The following is a 19,937-nucleotide window of genomic DNA, read 5'->3' as shown; positions in this document are numbered from 1 at the left end:
ACAATAGAAGCCAACTCGTCATAGGGAGGGGGGAGATGTAGGGTTCGGCGTTCGGAAGATCTCGCGATGTCACGGAAAGTTAGAGGGTTAGTCGCAGCCTTATGATGTGTCTGTAATCCCGCCTACCCTTGTTAGTATAAAAGGAATTGACTGCGCAATAAAAGGCAGAAGTTGGTGCTCACGCTGTGTGTGTTATCTGTCTCTTTCCCTGGTCTGGGGTTGATCAGTGATCTAATCGTGGCACCTTGATATGCGGCGAACGCTACAGTCATTCCTCGTGCTTATCCTGTTATAGTGAGGGCAAATGATACAAATGAATGGAATCCCTTTTCATGGGATTTGATAAAAGAAGTGCGCAAGTCAGTCCATAATTACAGGATGACGGCTCCTTACACTGAAGCGCTACTCGACAATATTTTCGGAGCTCAACTTATGGCTCCGTATGATTGTGATCAATTAGCCTGCATGCTATTAAAGCCAACTCAGAAAATGTTGTGGAGAGATAGATGGAGGGGACTGTGTGAAGAAGTTGCTATAAAAAATTTGGATAGACCCAATGATGACCCCATGAAGGCAATAGGGATAGATCACCTTATTGGGACTGGCGAATTTACTGATCCAAGATTACAGGCAAAGTTTCCCATAGAAGCCTTGAGAACCACTTCAGTAATGGCATTTAAAGCAATGATGACTCTGCCAGAAGAAGGTAAAAATGTTATGTCATTCACGCAGATTAAGCAGGGTCCCCAGGAATCGTACATGTCCTTCATTGACAGACTAAGAGATGCACTAACTAAACAAGTATTGAGTGTTGAGGCTCAGAATGCTTTGGCGCTAAAATTGGCAGTAGAGAATGCAAATGCTGACTGTAAAAAGCTTTTGATGGCGCTACCCAGAAATGCCAGCCTTGTCGATATGGTCGAAGCATGTAACAAGACTGGAACTACATCATTCCAAATGAATGCATTAGCAGAAGCGTTTGCGGTTGCACTTAGAGGGGATAAAAAATGTTACAATTGTGGAAAGCCCGGCCATTTAAAAGCACAATGTCTGGCTAAAGGGAAACCGGGACAAAATCATTTGCAGTATCAACAACAAACTGTAACGCCAGTTCAGGTTTGTGCAAGATGCCAGAAGGGTGGCCATACGGCTCGTGTTTGCCGTTCTAAATATCATAAGAATAGCTCTCCACTACCACCTATGGCGGGAAACGGCCAGCAGAGTGCGCCGGTGAACCGCGCGACGACACAAATAGCACCAGCCACTCAGGCTGCCTGGCAAGCCTCTCCTCCCGGACAGCAGGCAGTGCCGGAGTGGACCTGGACACAGAAGTAGAAACAACGCTTTTTGATACAGCCGTGCAGTGTATTCCAACAACTGCATGTGGACCATTAGGGTTTGGACTGAGTGCGTTATTAGTAGGACGATCATCAACAACTAGGAAAGGATTGTTTGTTTTGCCAGGAGTAATTGACTCTGATTTCACAGGACAAATTCAAGTTATGGTATGGAGACCTATGCCACCGGTTAACATTCCAGCTGGAAGCCGAATTGCACAACTCGTTCCTTTTCAAGCTCACGTTCCCAATGCTCTACAACAACATAGGGGGACAGAGGGTTTTTGGTTCCACGGGAGAACCGGAGATTTTCTGGGCTCTAGATATTGGACAAAGAAAGCCAACTTTGCAAATTCAGTTTTTACACCCTCAAGATCAACCTAAATTCTGGACCTGTCAGCTATTAGTTGATACAGGAGCAGATGTGACAATAATTTCAAGCAAAGACTGGCCATCAAGTTGGCAGCTGGTCAATCCAGCCCATGGACTCGTGGGGGTGGGTGGAACATCAACCACCATGCAAAGTGCAGTAACATTAAAATGCAAAAATCCTAATGGTTATGTTTGCTCAGTGCGTCCCTACATTGCTCCTGTACCAGTTAACTTGTTGGGGCGGGATGTATTAGGGCAGATGAGTTGTACCATTGTCAGCAATCCTAAGCATTTTGTGGAGCGGCCATTGAAGAGCGACCAACCCTTAAATTAAAATGGAAAACTGATGATCTGGTTTGGGTAGATCAGTGGCTGCTAACCCAGGAAAAGGTCGCTAAACTGCAGGAGCTGGTACAGGAACAATTGGAAAAGGGACATATTAGACCAACAACAAGTCTGTGGAATACACCTGTGTTCATAATCCCAAAGAAAAGTGGAAAGTGGAGACTTTTACATGACTTAAGAAAAATAAATGAGATTATGGAAGACATGGGAGCCCTTCAGCCTGGGTTGCCATCCCCGAGCATGATTCCGTGAGACTGGGACATTTTGATAATTGTTTTAAAAGATTGTTTCTTTACCATTCCTTTGCATGAACAGGATGCGATGCGATTCGCCTTTTCGGTGCCATCTGTTAACAAAGCTGAACCAATGAAATGATATCATTGGACGGTATTGCCACAAGGTATGAAAAATTCCCCAACGATGTGTCAACTTTTTGTGGATTGGGCATTAAAACCGGTACGAGAGAAATGGCCTCAGTATATAATATATCATTACATGGATGATATATTGCTTGCTGGAAGCCAATTAAATAATCCTGAACTGATGGATGAGTTAACAATTAAGCTAAAAGAAGTAGGGCTACAGATTGCACCAGAAAAGGTTCAATGTCAATCTCCCTGGAATTATTTGGGTTGGAAAATTACACAAACAGCTATTTCCCCACAAAAACTGCAATTGAGAACAGAAATCAAGACATTAAATGATGTTCAAAAGTTGGTAGGAGACCTAAATTGGGTGAGAAACATTTGTGGCATTACAAATGAGGAAACGAGTCCATTATTAACATTGTTGACAGGAGAGGGCGATTTACATTCCCCTCAAACGTTAACAGAGGAAGCCAAATTAGCTTTACAGGGGATAACCAAAAAATTAGAAACAGCATACGGAGATCGACAGGTGGGAGATGTTGAACTTCAATTAGCCATAATAAATCATGACCAACATCCGTATGCTATTATATTGCAGTGATTGGAAGCTGAAAAAGATCCTTTACGAATTTTAGAATGGGTGTTTGCACCATTCCAGCCAACAAAGACAGTTGCCACCAGATTGGAAATGTTTTCATTGTTAATAATAAAAGGAAGATCACGTATAATTGAAATAGCCGGCGAGGAACCTGGGAAATTGTTAATTCCCTTACAACAAGATTATTGTGAATGGGGTTTGCAGAATTCTGTAGCACTTCAAACTGTAATAGAGGGCTACACAGGGAAACTAAGTATTCACTACCCAAGTCATAGAATGTTCACCTTTTGGAAAAACACAGGGCTAGAATCAATACCTAAACTTAGTCAGCACCCTGTTAAAGGACCTACAGCATTTACCGATGGAGGAGGCAAATCGGGAAAGGCCAGTGTCGTATGGAGAGAAGGCAACGAATGGAAGACTCACGTGGTTCATTGTGAAGGCTCGGTGCAAAAAGTAGAGTTGCAAGCTGTAATTGAAGCGTTTAAATTATGGTCGAATGTTTCCGTAAATATTATTTGCGATTTGCTTTATGTTGTTGGGGTAGTACAACGAATGGAAAGAGCTATTTTGAAACACTGTAAACAAGAGGATTTATATCAACAGTTTAGAACATTGTGGTTCCTGTTAAATGACAGGTTACACCCCTATTTTGTAAGTCATGTTCGAAGTCACATGAATCTGCCAGGAGAAATAGCACAAGGAAATGCAACAGTAGATCGGTTGGTAGCTCATGCATGGACGGGACCTTCACCAGATAAGTTAGGACAAGCTAGAATCTCACATGGGTTTTTTCATCAATCAGCAAAGGTACTTGCAAAACAATTTGGAATAACCATTGGAGATGCAAAAGCCATTACACAGACATGTTCCGAGTGTCAACTTGTGGGAACAAATTCACCTGGAGCCGTAAATCCACGAGGTTTGCATTCTTTACAATTGTGGCAAATGGATGTAACACACGTACCTGAGTTTGGCAAATTGAAATATGTTCGTGTGTCTGTGGATTGTTTTTCTGCAGCTGTATGGGCAACAGCGCAGACAGGAGAAACAAGTCGACACGTCCAGCGACACCTGTGTTCAGCTTTTGCAGCACACAGCATTCCACTTCAGATAAAAACCGACAATGGGCCGTGCTACATCGCACAGACAACTCAAAAGTTTTTTAGTCAATGGGGTATTGTACACACCACGGGTATACCACATTCCCCTACAGGCCAGGCAATTGTAGAACACATGAATCAGACTTTGAAATGCCAACTGCAAAAACAAAAAGGGGGAGAGCAGATGGCTACTCCTCACGAATGATTGAACAAAATTGTATATGTGTTGAATTACTTGAGATTGACAGATGGCGAAAGTGTACCACCAATTGTAAAACATGTGCAAGGCATGGTAGGAGATTTGTTTGACATTAATAGCAATGTTCAAGTTAGGGTTAAAAATGTTGAGAAAAATGTATGGGAAGGACCATTTCAATTAATAACCTGGGGAATAGGTTATGCTTGTGTTGTTACAGATCACAGAACAAGATGGGTACCAGCAAAGTGGGTAAAACCCTGGACAGTCAATACATCCTTGGAAAAACGCTGAACCTAAAAGGACTCCTCCTCGCTGTTATGGGTGACACACATAAGGGAAGAATGGATGATCCAACAACCAAAACAGAATGCATGGGTAACCTTGGCGAACATAACGCATCAAGAAGCTATCTATTTTGCCTGTATATAGAAATGCTACAGCTTGGTGTAACTATATCTATTCCAGAATATCATGCTCTTTTTCTATTCCAGCTGTTTTACCTGCGGGGATATTTTTAATTCGTGGGGATAGAGCATGGGGGGGGGAATTGCATCAAAACTTAATGGGAGGCCATGTAGCCTCAGACGACTTATGTTACTAACACCCGATATCAATATGATTCACAGTAAAAGGCTCACGATAACTGACACAGGGTTAAGTGGATAGCTAGCAAGTTTGGGAATTATGGGATGATTGAAAGATTTGCTTATGTATGGCTTAGTTATTCTAATTGTAGTATTAGCAATTGTAATGATTGTACCATATATTATAAAAATAGTTGAACATATGATTGCAAAAGCATTTCATGTAACTTGGCTTGCACAAAAACAAAAAGGGGGAATTGTGGGAGATTTCATGGAAAACGGGGGACATTTCTTTGAGCCTGATTATTTAGAGTTAGCATAAGTAGGCCGCAGTTAGCATGAGTGGGCCGGAGTATGTGACAGCTGCAGTATGAATGGACTTTTGAACCACCAGAAAAATAACGGACATGAAGAACTTGGAAAGTGGAGCAATTAATAAACAAGATAACAGAACTGCAGAGGCAGGAAGGAGCTGCAAGAGCTTTAACGCAATTAAGAAAGCTGTCATTTCGACTTAGAGCATTTAGCTGCGGGATGGGGACTTAGGAGTTAGTTTGTATCTTTGTTAAAAATCGGGGTTTCTTTTATTCTTATGTATTTTATTAGGTATAATGTTGCTTTTACCGTGTTTAATTAATTGTGTTCATAGATCTTTGCAAAAGGCAATACAGCATGTGTTAATTTGTCGAAAAACAAAAAAAGGGAGTTGTAGGAACATATTTAGCTAATGGTCACAAGAGCATTCCAGACGCCTTTAGAAGACCTTGAACAGAAGATGATAATAAAGCCAATTAGAAGAATACAAGTGCGCATTCCACGATAAAGGGAACTTGGTACAAAGAACCTCAATTCGGCAGTTTATCTTGACCAATTAGACTGAGACAAGTTTCGCATGTTTTAGTTGGTATAACCAATTATGCCTTATGTTTATGCGCGTGTACAGAGATGGTATAACCAATCATATTCTATGATTGTGCTCGTGCACAATGACTTTGCAGAATATGTGATTATAAATATGTGTGTGTTTTAGCAATAAAGGGTCGTCTGTCGTCTGCTTTCAACTTTACATGCGTCCGTTTATTTCTACCTCCTGCACTGGACAACAGCTGAAATCTTTTTGCATATCCCGCAGCTCACTCAAGGATAGGGATCAGGTGATTACCTCTGGTTCTGCCTCTTCCTCCTGTTCTCGTGATGACCCTGGTTCATCATCATCCTACGCTAAGTGAACTGATTTTTTTGTGTATTTCTTCTTGTGTATAGGGGCAACTGATACAGGTTCAGCTGCAGTGCCTGTTGGAGAGGCCGTACTGCCTGTCGCCTTGTTGTTAGATCCAGAGACCTTCTCTTCCCCTTGAGGGTACTGAGTGGTGTTGAACAGGGCTCGATAGGCATGGGCCAGGCCCCAGCACATTGCAATGATTTGTGTGTCTCTGGAGTTGCCAGGGTGACAGCATGCTTTTTCCAAATATTTTATTAGTTCTTCCGGATCGTGCACTTGTTCAGGGGTGAATTTCCAAAACATTGGAGGTGCCCGCTGTCCTAGGTACTTGCCCATTCTACCCCACACAGCTTGCCACTCATAATTATCCAGCCTCGGGGCAGACCTCTGGGTGATTTTCTTAAATAGTTGTTTAACCTTAAACAAGACCTGAACCACATTCAGGAACATGCTAGTTCCTAGCAAGAGGACCACGCTGGTTTCAACATCCCAAGGGTATTCAAATTTTTCCAAATTCTCAGACACTATTGTAATTAGACTGGAGAAGGGAAAGGGGAAGAAAGGTGTCTCACCCATAGATTGGCTCTCCAAGGAGGATAGGTAAAGGGTGTAATTATTAATAGTTTCCCACAGATGGCTCCCGAAGTATAGAGGTGATGACAATGCTGAGTTCAAATACCAGATTAATCCCACAACCGATAATTTTATCATACCATAAGCCAATATTACACAATATATCAAAGCGAAAACCTTAATCCATCTCCCATGGATGATAAGCAGCAGCACAGGGACTACATACAGCAAGTGAGGCGATACATAACTGTCCTGGTTTTATCTGGGATAGAGTTAATTGTCTTCCTAGTAGCTGGTACAGTGCTATGTTTTGAGTTCAGTATGAGAAGAATGTTGATAACACTGATGTTTTCCGTTTTTGCTAAGTAGTGTTTAGACTGAAGTCAAGGATTTTTCAGCTTCTCAAGCCCAGCCAGTGAGAAAGCTGGAGGGGCACAAGAAGTTGGCACAGGACACAGCCAGGGCACCTGATCCAAACTGGCCAACGGGGTATTCCATACCATGTGACGTTACATCTAGTATAGAAACTGGGGGGAGTGGGGGCGGGGGGAATTGCAGCTCAGGGACTAACTGTGTGCCGATCGGCGGGTGGTGAGCAATTGCACTGCACATCATTTGTAAATTTAAATCCTTTTATTACTACTGTTGTCATTTTATTAGTGTTATCATTATCATTATTAGTTTCTTCTTTCCTGTTCTAGTAAACTGTTCTTATCTCAACCAATGAGTTTTACTTCTCTTCCCGATTTTCTCCCCCATCCCACTGGGTGTGGGGGGAAGTGAGTGAGCAGTTGTGTGGTGCTTAGTTGCTGGCTGGGGTTAAACCACGACAATAACAGAACTTTAAAAATGAGCGACACAACTCTAAGAGCTCATAAATCGACATTATGACCAGCAAATGACTGCTGAATGCAGATACATAAGTAATGAAATCAAGCAGTTGCTGCCGCTCTTAATGTCATGGAATAAAAGCTTCTGCTATGTTTCCTGTGGTAGTGTGGGCAAAAGTCTCCTCACTAGGTAGATTTGTTTGCTTTGCACTTAGCTAAATGATAAAGATCTAATGTGCATATATAATTCATTTTGTGATTGATCAAAAAGAACAAATTTCTTTTGTCTGTTTTACTGTAAGTTTGAAATTCATGTAGCCAGAGACCTGTCCAGGGTTTGCAGGCCTATCAGGAGCTGGGAGGAATGCAGAAAAGAGATTGGACCAACACATTCAGAATGACTCTTACATATTCCTTATCGTTAAGGAGGACAACAATGGACACATACCATTATAAAGATAGTTATTTATAAATACTTTTTTTTTATAGGCCTATCTTTTTTTATCTGCCTATCATTTTTACAGGATGATGATTTCCTTGCATATGAAGTGGCCAACTGTCTTCAGGAGTTTTCATAAAATTTGCTCTATCCAATGACATATATTACCTTTGTATTTTGTGATGTATTTCAACTGTTTTTTGTTACATTATTAATGTTTTCATCATGACATATATTTCAGTTTGTATTAAAAGTTTTTCACTATGATCAGCTTTTTTTTTTATACTCCTCCTTGAATTTCAGATTGGTATATGAGAAATAGTAACCCTGCTTTTATTTGCTCCTATTAACCCTTATGAACGTCGATGGAAGTCTTGTATGCAATTTGCTACACAGTAAATTATTTCCTGAGACACGCATAATTAGTTCAAGTTACTGGATTTACCTGCAGGATATCACCAGATGTAATAAAACAATACATAGTCATTTTACCTAATAGTATCTCGGGCACGTATTGAGCTGACTGGGAGCTCTTGCAGGCTGACAGGGTGCCGTTACGAAGTAAGCAGTTACTCTCTCCTTCTCCCCGTCATTCCGGGGTGAGGTGGACCCAGAGAGCCCCCGCGGGGGAGCTGAGCCACTGAGGGAGGTGCAGCTGTCCAGCCTAGGTCTGCGGGGAGAGCTGGCAGACCATACTGGGGCAGTCCCCAGGAGAGCTTCACGCCCAGCGGGCGGGACCGGCGCCTGGTTGTGTCCCGCGGCAGCCGCACATGACGCAGGTTGTGCGCGCCGGACACAGGCGGGGGGTAAGATGGCGGTAGCGCGGCTGTCGCTGAATTTGGGGGAGGTGGAGCGGCTGGACTTCCTGAAAGAACGGCATGTTTGTTTTTTCCAGCGTTGTCTCCAGATCCTGCCCGAGCGGTACTCGTTCCTGGAGACCAGCAGGTATGCTCGGCAGGCCGGGCTGATGGGGCTTTGGCGCGTTCCCGTCGCTCTCGGGCCTCACGGTGGAAAGGCGGGACAGACCCAGTTTCCTTTTTCCTGGCGTCCTCCGCCAGCCTCAGAGACTCGGGGGGAGTCTTTTCTCTCTCAGGGGCGGTTGCGTTTGACAGGAAATCATTCCTGGAGACTTGTCCGCTCGCCCGCCCCGGCTCCCCTCGAGATGGTAGCACTGGCGAAGCAGCTGTGGGCAGGATACAGGATCTCACTGTGTCGGTAGTCTTAACAGCCGGCGCAGCGGTGGTCAAAATTAATGCCTTCTCTAGAAAACTCTCCACCAGCAGATAGTTCACAAAAATGTAAGTTTATGTAGAAGTTTAGTCTGTGCTCAATTAAACTTCCTTATATGCATGAGAAAAAACCCCCATTTATTAATCCTTCTAATCTATTTTTAGTCTAGTGCTTCATTCTTTTAATCCACCCTGAAAGCCGATTTTAAAATAAATTACTTAAGTTGCCTGTAGTTCAAAGTCAGCATGCAGAATACTGTTATGTAACAGAAATCGTTTATATCTTCATTAGCTAGTACAAGTGTTAAAACATGTTACTGGTAATAGTGAAATATGCCCCTTACTTTAAAGTAGATGGCCACTTGTCCATGTAGTGGATTCAGAATGCATTTATTTTAGATTCTTAATGTCTTCATGTAAGCTAATAAGTTATTTCTGATGCAACTTGACAGTTAAATTATTGACTATCTTGTGCATTTAATAGAAACTTGGAGATGTGTAAAGGATTCAATATTTTATTCAATCAATAGTCATCACATTTTTTTCACTTTGTAATTTCTTGGAAGTCGTACATACTGTGAAGAATGCTTAATGACTTTGATCAAGTCCTGTTAAATGAAGCTTTCCTTCAGTTGAACATACAGACACCTGGCAAAAACCATGTGTTTCTTCAGTTATGAAGATTAGTATGGATATAGTGTTAAAGCAGTGTGTGAAATAACACATGGCTTTATATAAAAAAAATTATACATTTTGATCTTAAGTAATGCATTAATTCATTAAGCCTTAGCCTGTTTCAGTATACTTTGTTATTTTAAATGGCATGAAGAAGTCGTCTTAGCATGCTATACACTAGTTTTATTTAGGCATTAAAGTTATAATAAATTTGATACACGAATCTATTAAAATCATAGCCAGGAGGGCTAAACATGGCCACATAATATGAAGTGGAGAAAACATTCATCATTCTGGTGTGGAAAATCCAAACTAAAACAAGATAAGATGATAAGAAGACTAAATCCTTCTTGGAATCTTACAGCAAACTATTTTCTCCTCCATTTTAAATAAATATATATAGGTGCCTGACAAATATTTATAAAGACTGACCATAACCATTTTTTCAGTGTACTTCCATAATTTTTCAACACCTTGTTAAAGTTTTAGGAGGGTTCTTCCAATCCTGTTATTTCACTACAGTTATGTTTGTTTAGGTGGTGAATAACGGAGATCCTTTCCAATCTCTAAACTGAAATACCAGACCAGATTACAAGTAAAATATAATTTGATCTTCCAAGCTTAACATTTGCAGTACTTGAAGTAACGAAGGCAAAACATGCCCTGGGTTGTATAGTCACAAGATCAAGGGATGTGATTATCCCACTCTATTTGGTACTTGTTATGTCACACCTGGAATACTGCATACATTTTTGGTCCCCCAGTTCATCAGTGATACTGAAAAATTGGAGGGTCCAGCAGAGGAGGGCTGCCAAGATGATAAGAGGGTTGGAAAAAATTGACATATGAAGAAAGGCTAGAGAAATGGGATTTGCTCAGCCTAGAGAAGAGAGGGCTCAGGGAAGATCTAAATCACAGTCTTTCACTACCTAAAAAGTAGTTGAAGAGAAAGATGGAGGTGCTTCCTTCACAAGGGAATGCAGTGACAGGACAAGAGGCAACAGGGATGAGTTGCTTTTGGGGAAATTCTGTCTGGATATAAGAAAAATGTTCTTCACCATGAGAGCAGTTAATCACTGGAATAGGTTGCCCAGAGAGGAGTCTCCCTTAAAGACTCGGCTGAATGGGGCCTTGGGTAACCTAATTTAAGGCCCTGTTTTCAACAGAAGGTGGGACCAGGTGATCTCCAGAGGTCTCTGCCAGCCTAGACATTTCTATTCCATGATTTACATTACCAAGCTGTCACAGTTTGCCACTGAGCTAAAGCAGAGGCTCTAGTTTACATAGCATCTTCCCTAATCTTATTGAATAACGCTAATAATAATACTAATTGTTTTCATATCTCTTTTGAAATTAATGAGCTATCTGAGCTTAAATTTAATGTGTGGTCATAGTAGCCATGATACATTAAATAATCAGTGCCCAGTGAATTGTATATAATTGTTGTGCAACACTGAAAAAACCCTAAGTTTTCTGAAAATTGGAACCGTCAGTTTGAAGCTATTTCAGGACTCCTTAATTTTTGGCCAGTTGGCATAATCAAATTTAAATCTTCAATTAGAATAAAAATCATGGTCATCTAAATTCATGCATTTGTTTAAGTCATGACATTTTTACTCACCCAGAGATTCTTGAGTTCTAATATACTGATTTTTAGATCAATGTTCTGCAGATATACATATGTCTCTGTTAACAAATTCTAAGCAGGTGATTGCACCACAAAAGTGTCATCCCTAGTTTGACCATGAGGGCACAAAGTTGGCCTTTTTGACAAGTTCAATGTCACTGAGTTCAGCAAACCTCCTGACCTGGTATTGCTGCAGAAAGAAATGCTGTCATCCTTTCATTCTTACCTCCCTTGTTCCTCCATTTCTGTGGTTCCATTGTGACCCAGATTGGGGAACTCAACTAAATTACAGAGAAACTTGTAATAATAATAATAATAATAATAATAATAATAATAATTTGTCAGTGAGATTAGTTTTGGTTCACTGCACTGCAGCAGAAACAATGCATTTGTTGTAACAAGGCAAGGTGGCAGAGGATGAAGTTTTTTTCAGCACAGTGCTGGTCCACTCTAACTAGTTTGTCAAACACTAAGGGAGTTGGTACAACTATAACAACAGCTGTCCTGGCTGTGTTCCCTCACAACCTCTTACTCACACTACTTGCTGGGGAGGGAAAAAGAGTGAGGAAAAAGAGAAAGCCTTGATGCTGTGCAAGTACTATTCAGCAATAGCTAAAACATTGGTGTGTTGCCAACACTGTTTTAGCCACAAACCCAAAACACAGCACCATACAGGTTGCTATGAAGAAAGTTAAGTCCATCCCAGCCAGACCCAATGTAATCTTCTTCACTGAAATTATTGGTCCAAAGCCCTCATGATTATTTTTATCTGTAGTTGCTGCATGCAACATCAGTGACAGTAGATTTTCAGTAATCTGGTCTGTAAAGTCTCATACACTATCAGTTATACTATGAGGTTTGGCAGGAGAATTCAGCTCTCCTGGTCTCTAAAATCTTTCAGATTGTGATATTTCATGGTGCTCTTTGTAGCATGATTATTCAGCTTCTCAAATCAGTCACTTGAAAAGGTTTTTGAATTCTGAGAAACTATAGTCTGTACTTGGCTGAAGATCAAGAGCTCTGAATCTGCCATCAGAAATGTCTTTATTTGCTTATCTTGGAGGGGACCTTAAGACCCAGGATATCTGTTACGTAAGCTTTCAATAGGTCAATTAAAAAATAAACTTCAGATGTCAAACTTTGATGCTTGACTTCCTAAATTAATACATGTTGTTTTGGGTTAAACCTGGTAGGCAGCTAAGCCCCACACAGCCGCTCACTCGTTCCCCCCCCTCAGTGGGATGGGGAAGAGAATCAGAAAGGCAAAAGTGTGAAAAGTCATGGGTTGAGATAAAGACAGTTTAATAGGGAAAGCAAAAGCTGTGCGTGCAAGCAAAGCAAAATAAGGAATTCATTCACTACTTCCCATTGGCAGGCAGATGTTCAGCCATTTCCAGGAAAGCAGGGCTTCATTGCGCGTAACGGTTACTTGGGAAGACAGGTGCCATAACTCTGAACGTCCCCCCCTTCCTTCTTCTTCCCCCAGCTTTTTATTGCTGAGTGTGACGTCATATGGTCTGGAATATCCCTTTGGTCAGTTGGGGTCAGCTGTCCCAGCTGTGTCCCCTCCCAACTTTTTGTGCACCCCCAGCCTACTCGCTGGTGGGGTGGTGTGAGAAGCAGAAAAGGCCTTGACTCTCTGTAAGCACTGCTCAGCAATAACTGAAATATCCATGTGTTATCAACAGTTTTGGTCCCAAATTCAAAGCACAGCACCATACATGCTGCTATGAAGAAAATTAACTCCCTCCCAGCCAGACCCAGTACACACATGCAGTAACTATAGTTGTTGTAGAAGGCATGAAGAAAAGGTACAGCAATAGTGATACCAGACTTGGGGGTTGTGTTTAAAAGGGCTGCTTTCTCTCTGAATTGTTCTATATGAAGATTTTTAATTTCATGCTATGTGTCAGATAAGGTGCTGATAACAGTCATGGTTAGTCTTAGAACACGTGTCTGTTAATTCTCTGTGAGGCAAGATAGCCTATGAAGTAAAATGTAGTATGTAGATGGCTGTATGAGGAGTGCACTGTGTTCAGTGTTGCCTGGATGTTTTTGCCCATCATATGTGAATTCCAATACTCTGTGTACAGTCAGTTTCTTAATGCTGCTGGTACAGTTAACACAGAGAATCAGCTTTGATTAAACTAAAACCTAATTATACATAAAATCATTTTCTACATTCATTTATCTGATGTATGTATTTTTTGGTATAGGTCAGGTATATTGTTTTGTCTTTTGTATGCACAGTCTTGTGGTTTTGGGCCTAGTTTACAGCAGTTCCTAGTGCTGAAATTGGCATGGTGTTTGCGCCTCTTTGGAAGTAGCTTAGCTGGGTAACAGTGTGAAAATGCCTTTAAATATTTGCAGTCAAAGATTGTCAAACTTAGTATTTGTGAAAATTGGAACATATCATATGCAAGTGTCGTGGTTTAACCCCAGCCAGCAACTAAGCACCACGCAGCCGCTCACTCACTCCCCCCCATCCAGTGGGATGGGGGAGAAAATCCGGAAAAGAAGTAAAACTCATTGGTTGAGATAAGAACGATTTAATAGAACAGAAAAGAAGAAACTAATAATGATAATGATAACACTAATAAAATGACAGCAGTAGTAATAAAAGGATTGAAATGTACAAATGATGCACAGGGCAATTGCTCACCACCCGCCGACCGACACCCAGCCAGTCCCCGAGAGGCGAATCCCTGCCCCCCCACTTCCCAGTTCCTAAACTAGATGGGACGTCACATGGTATGGAATACACTGTTGGCCAGTTTGGGTCAGGTGCCCTGGCTGGGCATGAGAAGCTGAAAAATCCTTGACTCTAGTCTAAACGCTACTGAGCAACAACTGAAAACATCAGTGTTATCAACATTCTTCGCATACTGAACTCAAAACATAGCACTGTACCAGCTACTAGGAAGACAGTTAACTCTATCCCAGCTGAAACCAGGACAGCAAGGTTTCAAAAATTTACTGTAGGTGAACTACCTTTTAATTTTTTTTCTTGTGTTTCTTAAAAAGTAGTGGTTTTGCTCAAAGTAGTGGGTTATTGTCCAGAGTCTGATTTTGGGTTACACATATCTGATCTATGGCAAAAGTTGATATAAACCTTGAAGTGTTAAGCTTACACTTTAAAAAGACTATTTTGCAGCCATCAGATCATGCTTAAATAATATTTTTGTCTTAAATGATATTTTTGTTCCATGTAGAAATGTTTTCTACACAGCATACTTTTTTGGCTTTCTGTACTCAAAAACTTTATTTCTAATAATAATAATAAAGAGAGATTTTAGAATTAAGTGATTACAAATGTCGTGGTTTAACCCCAGCCAGCAACTAAGCACCACGCAGCCGCTCACTCATTTCCCCCCCCACACCCAGTGGGATGGGGGAGAAAAATCGGGAAAGAAGTAAAACTCGTGGGTTGAGATAAGAACGGTTTAATAGAACAGGAAAGAAGAAACTAATAATGATAATGATAACACTAATAAAATGACAACAGCAATAATAAAAGGATTGGAATGTACAAATGATGCACAGTGCAATTGCTCACCACCTGCCAAATGATGCCCAGTTAGTCCCTGAGCGGCGATCCCCCCGCCCCCGCTCCCCCCAGTTTCTATACTAGATGTGACGTCACATGGTATGGAATACCCCGTTGGCCACTTTGGGTCAGGTGCCCTGGCTGTGTCCCCTCCCAACTTCTTGTGCCCCTCCAGCCTTCTCGCTGGCTGGGCTTGAGAAGCTGAAAAATCCTTGACTTGAGACTAAACATTACTTAGCAACAACTGAAAACATCAGTGTTATCAGCATACTGAACTCAAAACATAGCACTGTACCAGCTACTAGGAAGACAATTAACTCTATCCCAGCTGAAACCAGGACAACAAAATAAGTTTATGCTTTTTTTTGACCATAAATACCTGCACTAGTGGAGATGTATGCTATTCTGTGTTTGAAATTTTCATCAAGGACCTTAGAGTTGCGTGGAGCGTTTTTTTGAAGAGGGAATGTTAGTGTCAGAATCCATGAAGATTATAGATTAAACTCTATTTTTTGTAAGAATGGTACAAAGAAGCAATACAAAAACTCGGGGTTGAAGTAAAAGATACCATGAAATCAAGTAACCTCAGTGTAACAAGTTACCATTTTTCAAATGAGTTGTGATCACTGTTTGTGGTATGTAATCCTAGGTGATATCAGTTGTGAAATAGAAGTTGGCTTAAAAAACTGCTTGTGACTGTTTGGCCACATGATTATTGTAACAGCAGATTAGCCCACTGATAGGTATGTCATGCTTTGTAGGGTGTGCCATTGTGTTTGAGATAAGTGTCTGCTGCATCATTGTTTGGCTGCTGTGTTTTAATTAGCAGAATCATTTTAAGGTATATTTTGGGCTGACTCACATCACCATTTTTTCTTGGCCTTAGCATTTGTGGCTCTGGTGCAGAACCACAGGCAGAAATTAGATGGCTATAGAGGCTTCTGTCCACGTCTGTCCTGAACTTCTTCAGAGGTTCCTACTCCTGATACTCAGGGTGGTCAGGAGGCCTGTGAGGTAACTGTAAATTATAACTTAGTGTCCTAAGGAAAGCTGGCATTGACTTTTGGTTTTCCTTAGCATGCTAAGCTGTAGTTTCTGTCTATTCAACAGCTGTTTCACAATCAGTTTATCTGTTGGTCAAACAGAGCAAGAATTTAAAGAAGGATAGGCAGATACAACTGTGAGTGGCAAAATGTATATTCAGCTAATTTTAATCTGAGTCAGAACTTCCATGGTACTGTTGCATGAATGTTTTCCTACCCCAGTGCTGCTGTTTTGGTGCTTTTTCAGTGCAACTGATACAACTGCTTGAGGGGCTATGCTATAAGCCTGTTATAAAAACAACCCTCCCAAACTAAGGGGTTGGTTTACTGTGTAGCCTTATAAACAGTTACAATAGCACAAATTTAAGGAAGGAAATGAGCTATGAGCAAGAAAGAACTTCAGCATGTGTGGTAGGTTGACCCTGGCCAGCAACCAAACACCCACCCTGCTTTTCGCTCACTCCCCTCTCCTGGGGGACAGGGAGATAAACGGAAGGTGAAAAGACTTGTGGATCAAGATAATGACAGTTTAATAAGAAAAGCAAAAGCTGTGTGTGCAAGCAAAGCAAAAAGAGGAATTAATTCCCTACTTCTCATCGGCAGGCAGATGTCCAGCCACTTCCTGGGAAGTAGGGTCTCAGCACACGTAAGGGTTACTTGGGAGGACAAATGCCATAACCACAAATGTCCCTGCATCCTCTTCCTTCCTTTCCCTGAGCTTCTATAGCTGAGTGCGACGTCATGTGGTATGGAATAGCCCTTTGGTCAGTTGGGGTCAGCTGTCCCAGCTGTGTCCCCTCTCAACCTCTTGTTCACCCCCAGCATACTGGCCTTTGGGGGTAGGGGGGAGAGAAGGCTTTGTGCACGCACTGGTCAGCAGTAGCCAAAACACTGGTGTGTTATCAACACTGTTTTAGCCACAAATGCAAAACACAGCACCATATGGGCTACTATGGAGAAAGTTAACTTCATAACTTCATCCCAGCCAGACCCAGTACAGCATGCTAGCTACTACAGACTTCACTTCCCATCTTGGATACTTAGATTTGACTTGCTTAATTTTAGATGTTTAATTAAGTTATTCATCTAGGCTCCTTTGTATCCAATGACAAGAAATAAGTACCTCTAGATGGTAATTCATTGTGTGTGCCTATTGATACATTGATTGGTTATAAAGGAAGCCTTGCTATTTGACACCTAACTTCTAAGCATCTGAAATTGGATTTAGGACACAGTGAGAGGCAGCTTACTTCAGTTCAGGGTTACCTTGCACTTACTGCATATTGATAAGATTGTTCATGTAAGAATTCATTACAGAACTAGTGTTCCATATGTTAATAACCTAGTATGCCTTGTATTGACTTTTTCAGGTAAGCAGGCTCTTAGGTTAACGTCTGAATTGGCATCTCATTACTATATAAAAGAAGAGATGGCATATAATAAGAGCTTTGTTGAGATGGAGAAATCCTTAAAATATAAAGAACATAATTTTGTCCAGTAGATAAATTTCATGCTTTCTGAGCTAGACTCAGTATGATGTACCACTCTCAAAGGCTGAGAATTCATAGATATTTCTGTTTCTTCAACCATTTGTTAATCTCCCAATGATATTTATGGTGGGAAGTGTAAGTCTTATCTTTTTCTTTTAGGTTGACAATTACGTTTTTCGCACTCTCTGGTCTGGATATGTTGGACTCCTTAGATGTGGTGAACAAAGACGATATAATAGAATGGATTTATTCCCTGCAGGTCCTTCCCACAGAAGACAGTGAGTGAGTTTTTAGTTTTGTTTTGTTGTTTTTTTTTTTAATTAATATTAACGTCTTTACTTTTGCTTTCTACTTGGGGAATAGTGTATTGCTCTTAGTTTTTATAAAATACAAGCTTGACCTTCCTGAGGTGGTTGTCCTGATAATTTCTGATAGCAGTATGTCTAGCAATTCCTAGAAATATACCCCTCTAATGAAATAAGGCTAGAAGTGATTAGTTTAGCTTTTTTTATGTGTTCAAGGTGAAGCTATGAAATTAATTTGAAGACAAGACAATATAAAATACTTAAGAAGTTGTTCCACCTTTGAGCATCTTCTCAGAGAATTTTTTCACCTGTTTCTAAAAGAAATGCATATGCCATATAGATATTACAAGTCTATTAATGATTATATTGACTTCTGCTAATTGTAGCTATGCCAGGAGCTATAAGCACAGATGTGACTTTTAGAAAAAAGGGAGGTGTAAGGTTAAGAAGCAAAAGGGATAAACGCAGTTCCCACTTTATAATGAAAAAAATATTCTTTAGATCTGTGAAGGTTAAATTTACCTAATGTTTTTAGAAGGAGTAATACTGTTGCTCTGTCCTAGCTGTCCTCAAATTGGAAGGTTCATAGTAGATTCAGGTTAGGGAGGGAGCACACAAGAAGTGGCCCTCTCCAGGTAACTTGACAGAAGTGGAGGGAGGTGCTATTTCTCTGGGCTAGTAGGTATTGGTGTTTTTTCTGTGGTGGCTCAGGCAAGTGGTTAATAGCAATAGAAGGAGTGGAAGTGAGGGAGATGTGGATGAGGCACTGCCATTTTAAGAAGTGAGGTGCTGGCATGTTAAGTGCTGGTGTGGGGATAGCTCCAGACTTGTCTTTAGAGAAGAGGTAATTCCAGGTGCCTGTCTATAAAATCATGAACATGTGAAGTACCTTGTATGTTGGATGGTTGTAGAAATAAAATTGTGTATTTCCTTATAATATCTAGTCTAATCATATACCACAAATTAAGTGTCTTCCCTAAAGCAGTTTTATGAAATTAAGAGTTTTATGAAGTGAACGTATGGAAGTCAAGATTGCTGATGCTTGATTTTTGCAGTAATAAAAAGAACCCGTTTCTTTTTCTAGCAACTTACAAACCATCAGATCTGTTCCAGACATTAGCTCTTATAGATTTTGATTTCTTGTGCTGTATTTCAGGACTGATTACAGAAAATTAAGGGGTTTGGATCACATAATTCTTCCTACAGGTCTTTTATTTATGAGAAGGTTCCTGTCGCTTAGCACTAAGAAAATTTTCCAGGGTATACATGCTTTTTTTTCAGGAGTTGCATACTTTCTGATCTATATCCCTGTCTTCAGGAGTGTATTCTGAAAGAACAGTCAACTTTGCAAGAAGAGAGATTAGAATAGGCATTTTTTTGTTTGTTTGTCTTTGATAGTATGCTGTAATTCTCAGTAAGTGTCCCATCACCCCACCTCCCAGCCAATATTTGGGATAGTCACATCATTATCAAAGGCCTTCTAGGGATGACAGTATATATCTGTCATGGTTTAACCCCAGCCAGCAACTAAGCACCACGCAGCCGCTCACTCACTTCCCCTCCACCCAGTGGGATAGGGGAGGGAATCAGAAAAAAAAGTAAAACTCATGGGTTAAGATAAGAACAGTTTAATAGAACAGAAAAGAAGAAACTAATAATGATAATGATAACACTAATAAAATGACAATAGTAATAATAAAAGGATTGGAATATGCAAGTGATGCACAATGCAATTGCTCACCACCTGCCAAATGACGCCCAGTTAGTCCCCAAGCGGTGATCCCCCTACCCCCACTCCCCCCAGTTTATATACTAGATGTGACGTCACATGGTATGGAATACCCCATTGTCCAGTTTGGGTCAGGTGCCCTGGTTGTGTCCCCTCCCAACTTCTTGTGCCCCTCCAGCCTTCTTGCTGGCTGGGCATGAGAAGCTGAAAAATCCTTGACTTTAGACTAAACACTACTTGGCAACAACTGAAAACATCAGTGTTATCAACATTCTTCTCATACTGAACTCAAAACATAGCACTGTACTAGCTACTAGGAAGA

At 40.9% G+C, this 19,937-nt stretch overlaps 1 protein-coding gene and 1 long non-coding RNA gene across 2 annotated transcripts in view; both read left to right on the top strand.

The window, feature by feature from the left end:
- Positions 1-19,937, top strand: part of LOC138683379 (uncharacterized) — a 224,933-nt gene that overhangs the window by 46,115 nt on the left and 158,881 nt on the right. The gene's annotated exons all lie outside the window — the stretch shown is intronic.
- PGGT1B (protein geranylgeranyltransferase type I subunit beta) overlaps positions 8,742-19,937 on the top strand; it is a 94,278-nt gene continuing 83,082 nt past the window's right edge. The window contains 2 exon segments of the mRNA XM_069775096.1: positions 8,742-8,915; positions 17,741-17,859. Of these exon segments, the coding sequence (XP_069631197.1) occupies positions 8,782-8,915; positions 17,741-17,859 (253 nt within the window). The 5' untranslated portion in view covers positions 8,742-8,781.

Source organism: Haliaeetus albicilla, chromosome W (assembly GCF_947461875.1).
Source record: "Haliaeetus albicilla chromosome W, bHalAlb1.1, whole genome shotgun sequence".
In the NCBI taxonomy this organism is placed as follows: Eukaryota; Metazoa; Chordata; class Aves; order Accipitriformes; family Accipitridae; genus Haliaeetus; species Haliaeetus albicilla.
This window is presented reverse-complemented; position numbering and strand designations above follow the sequence as displayed.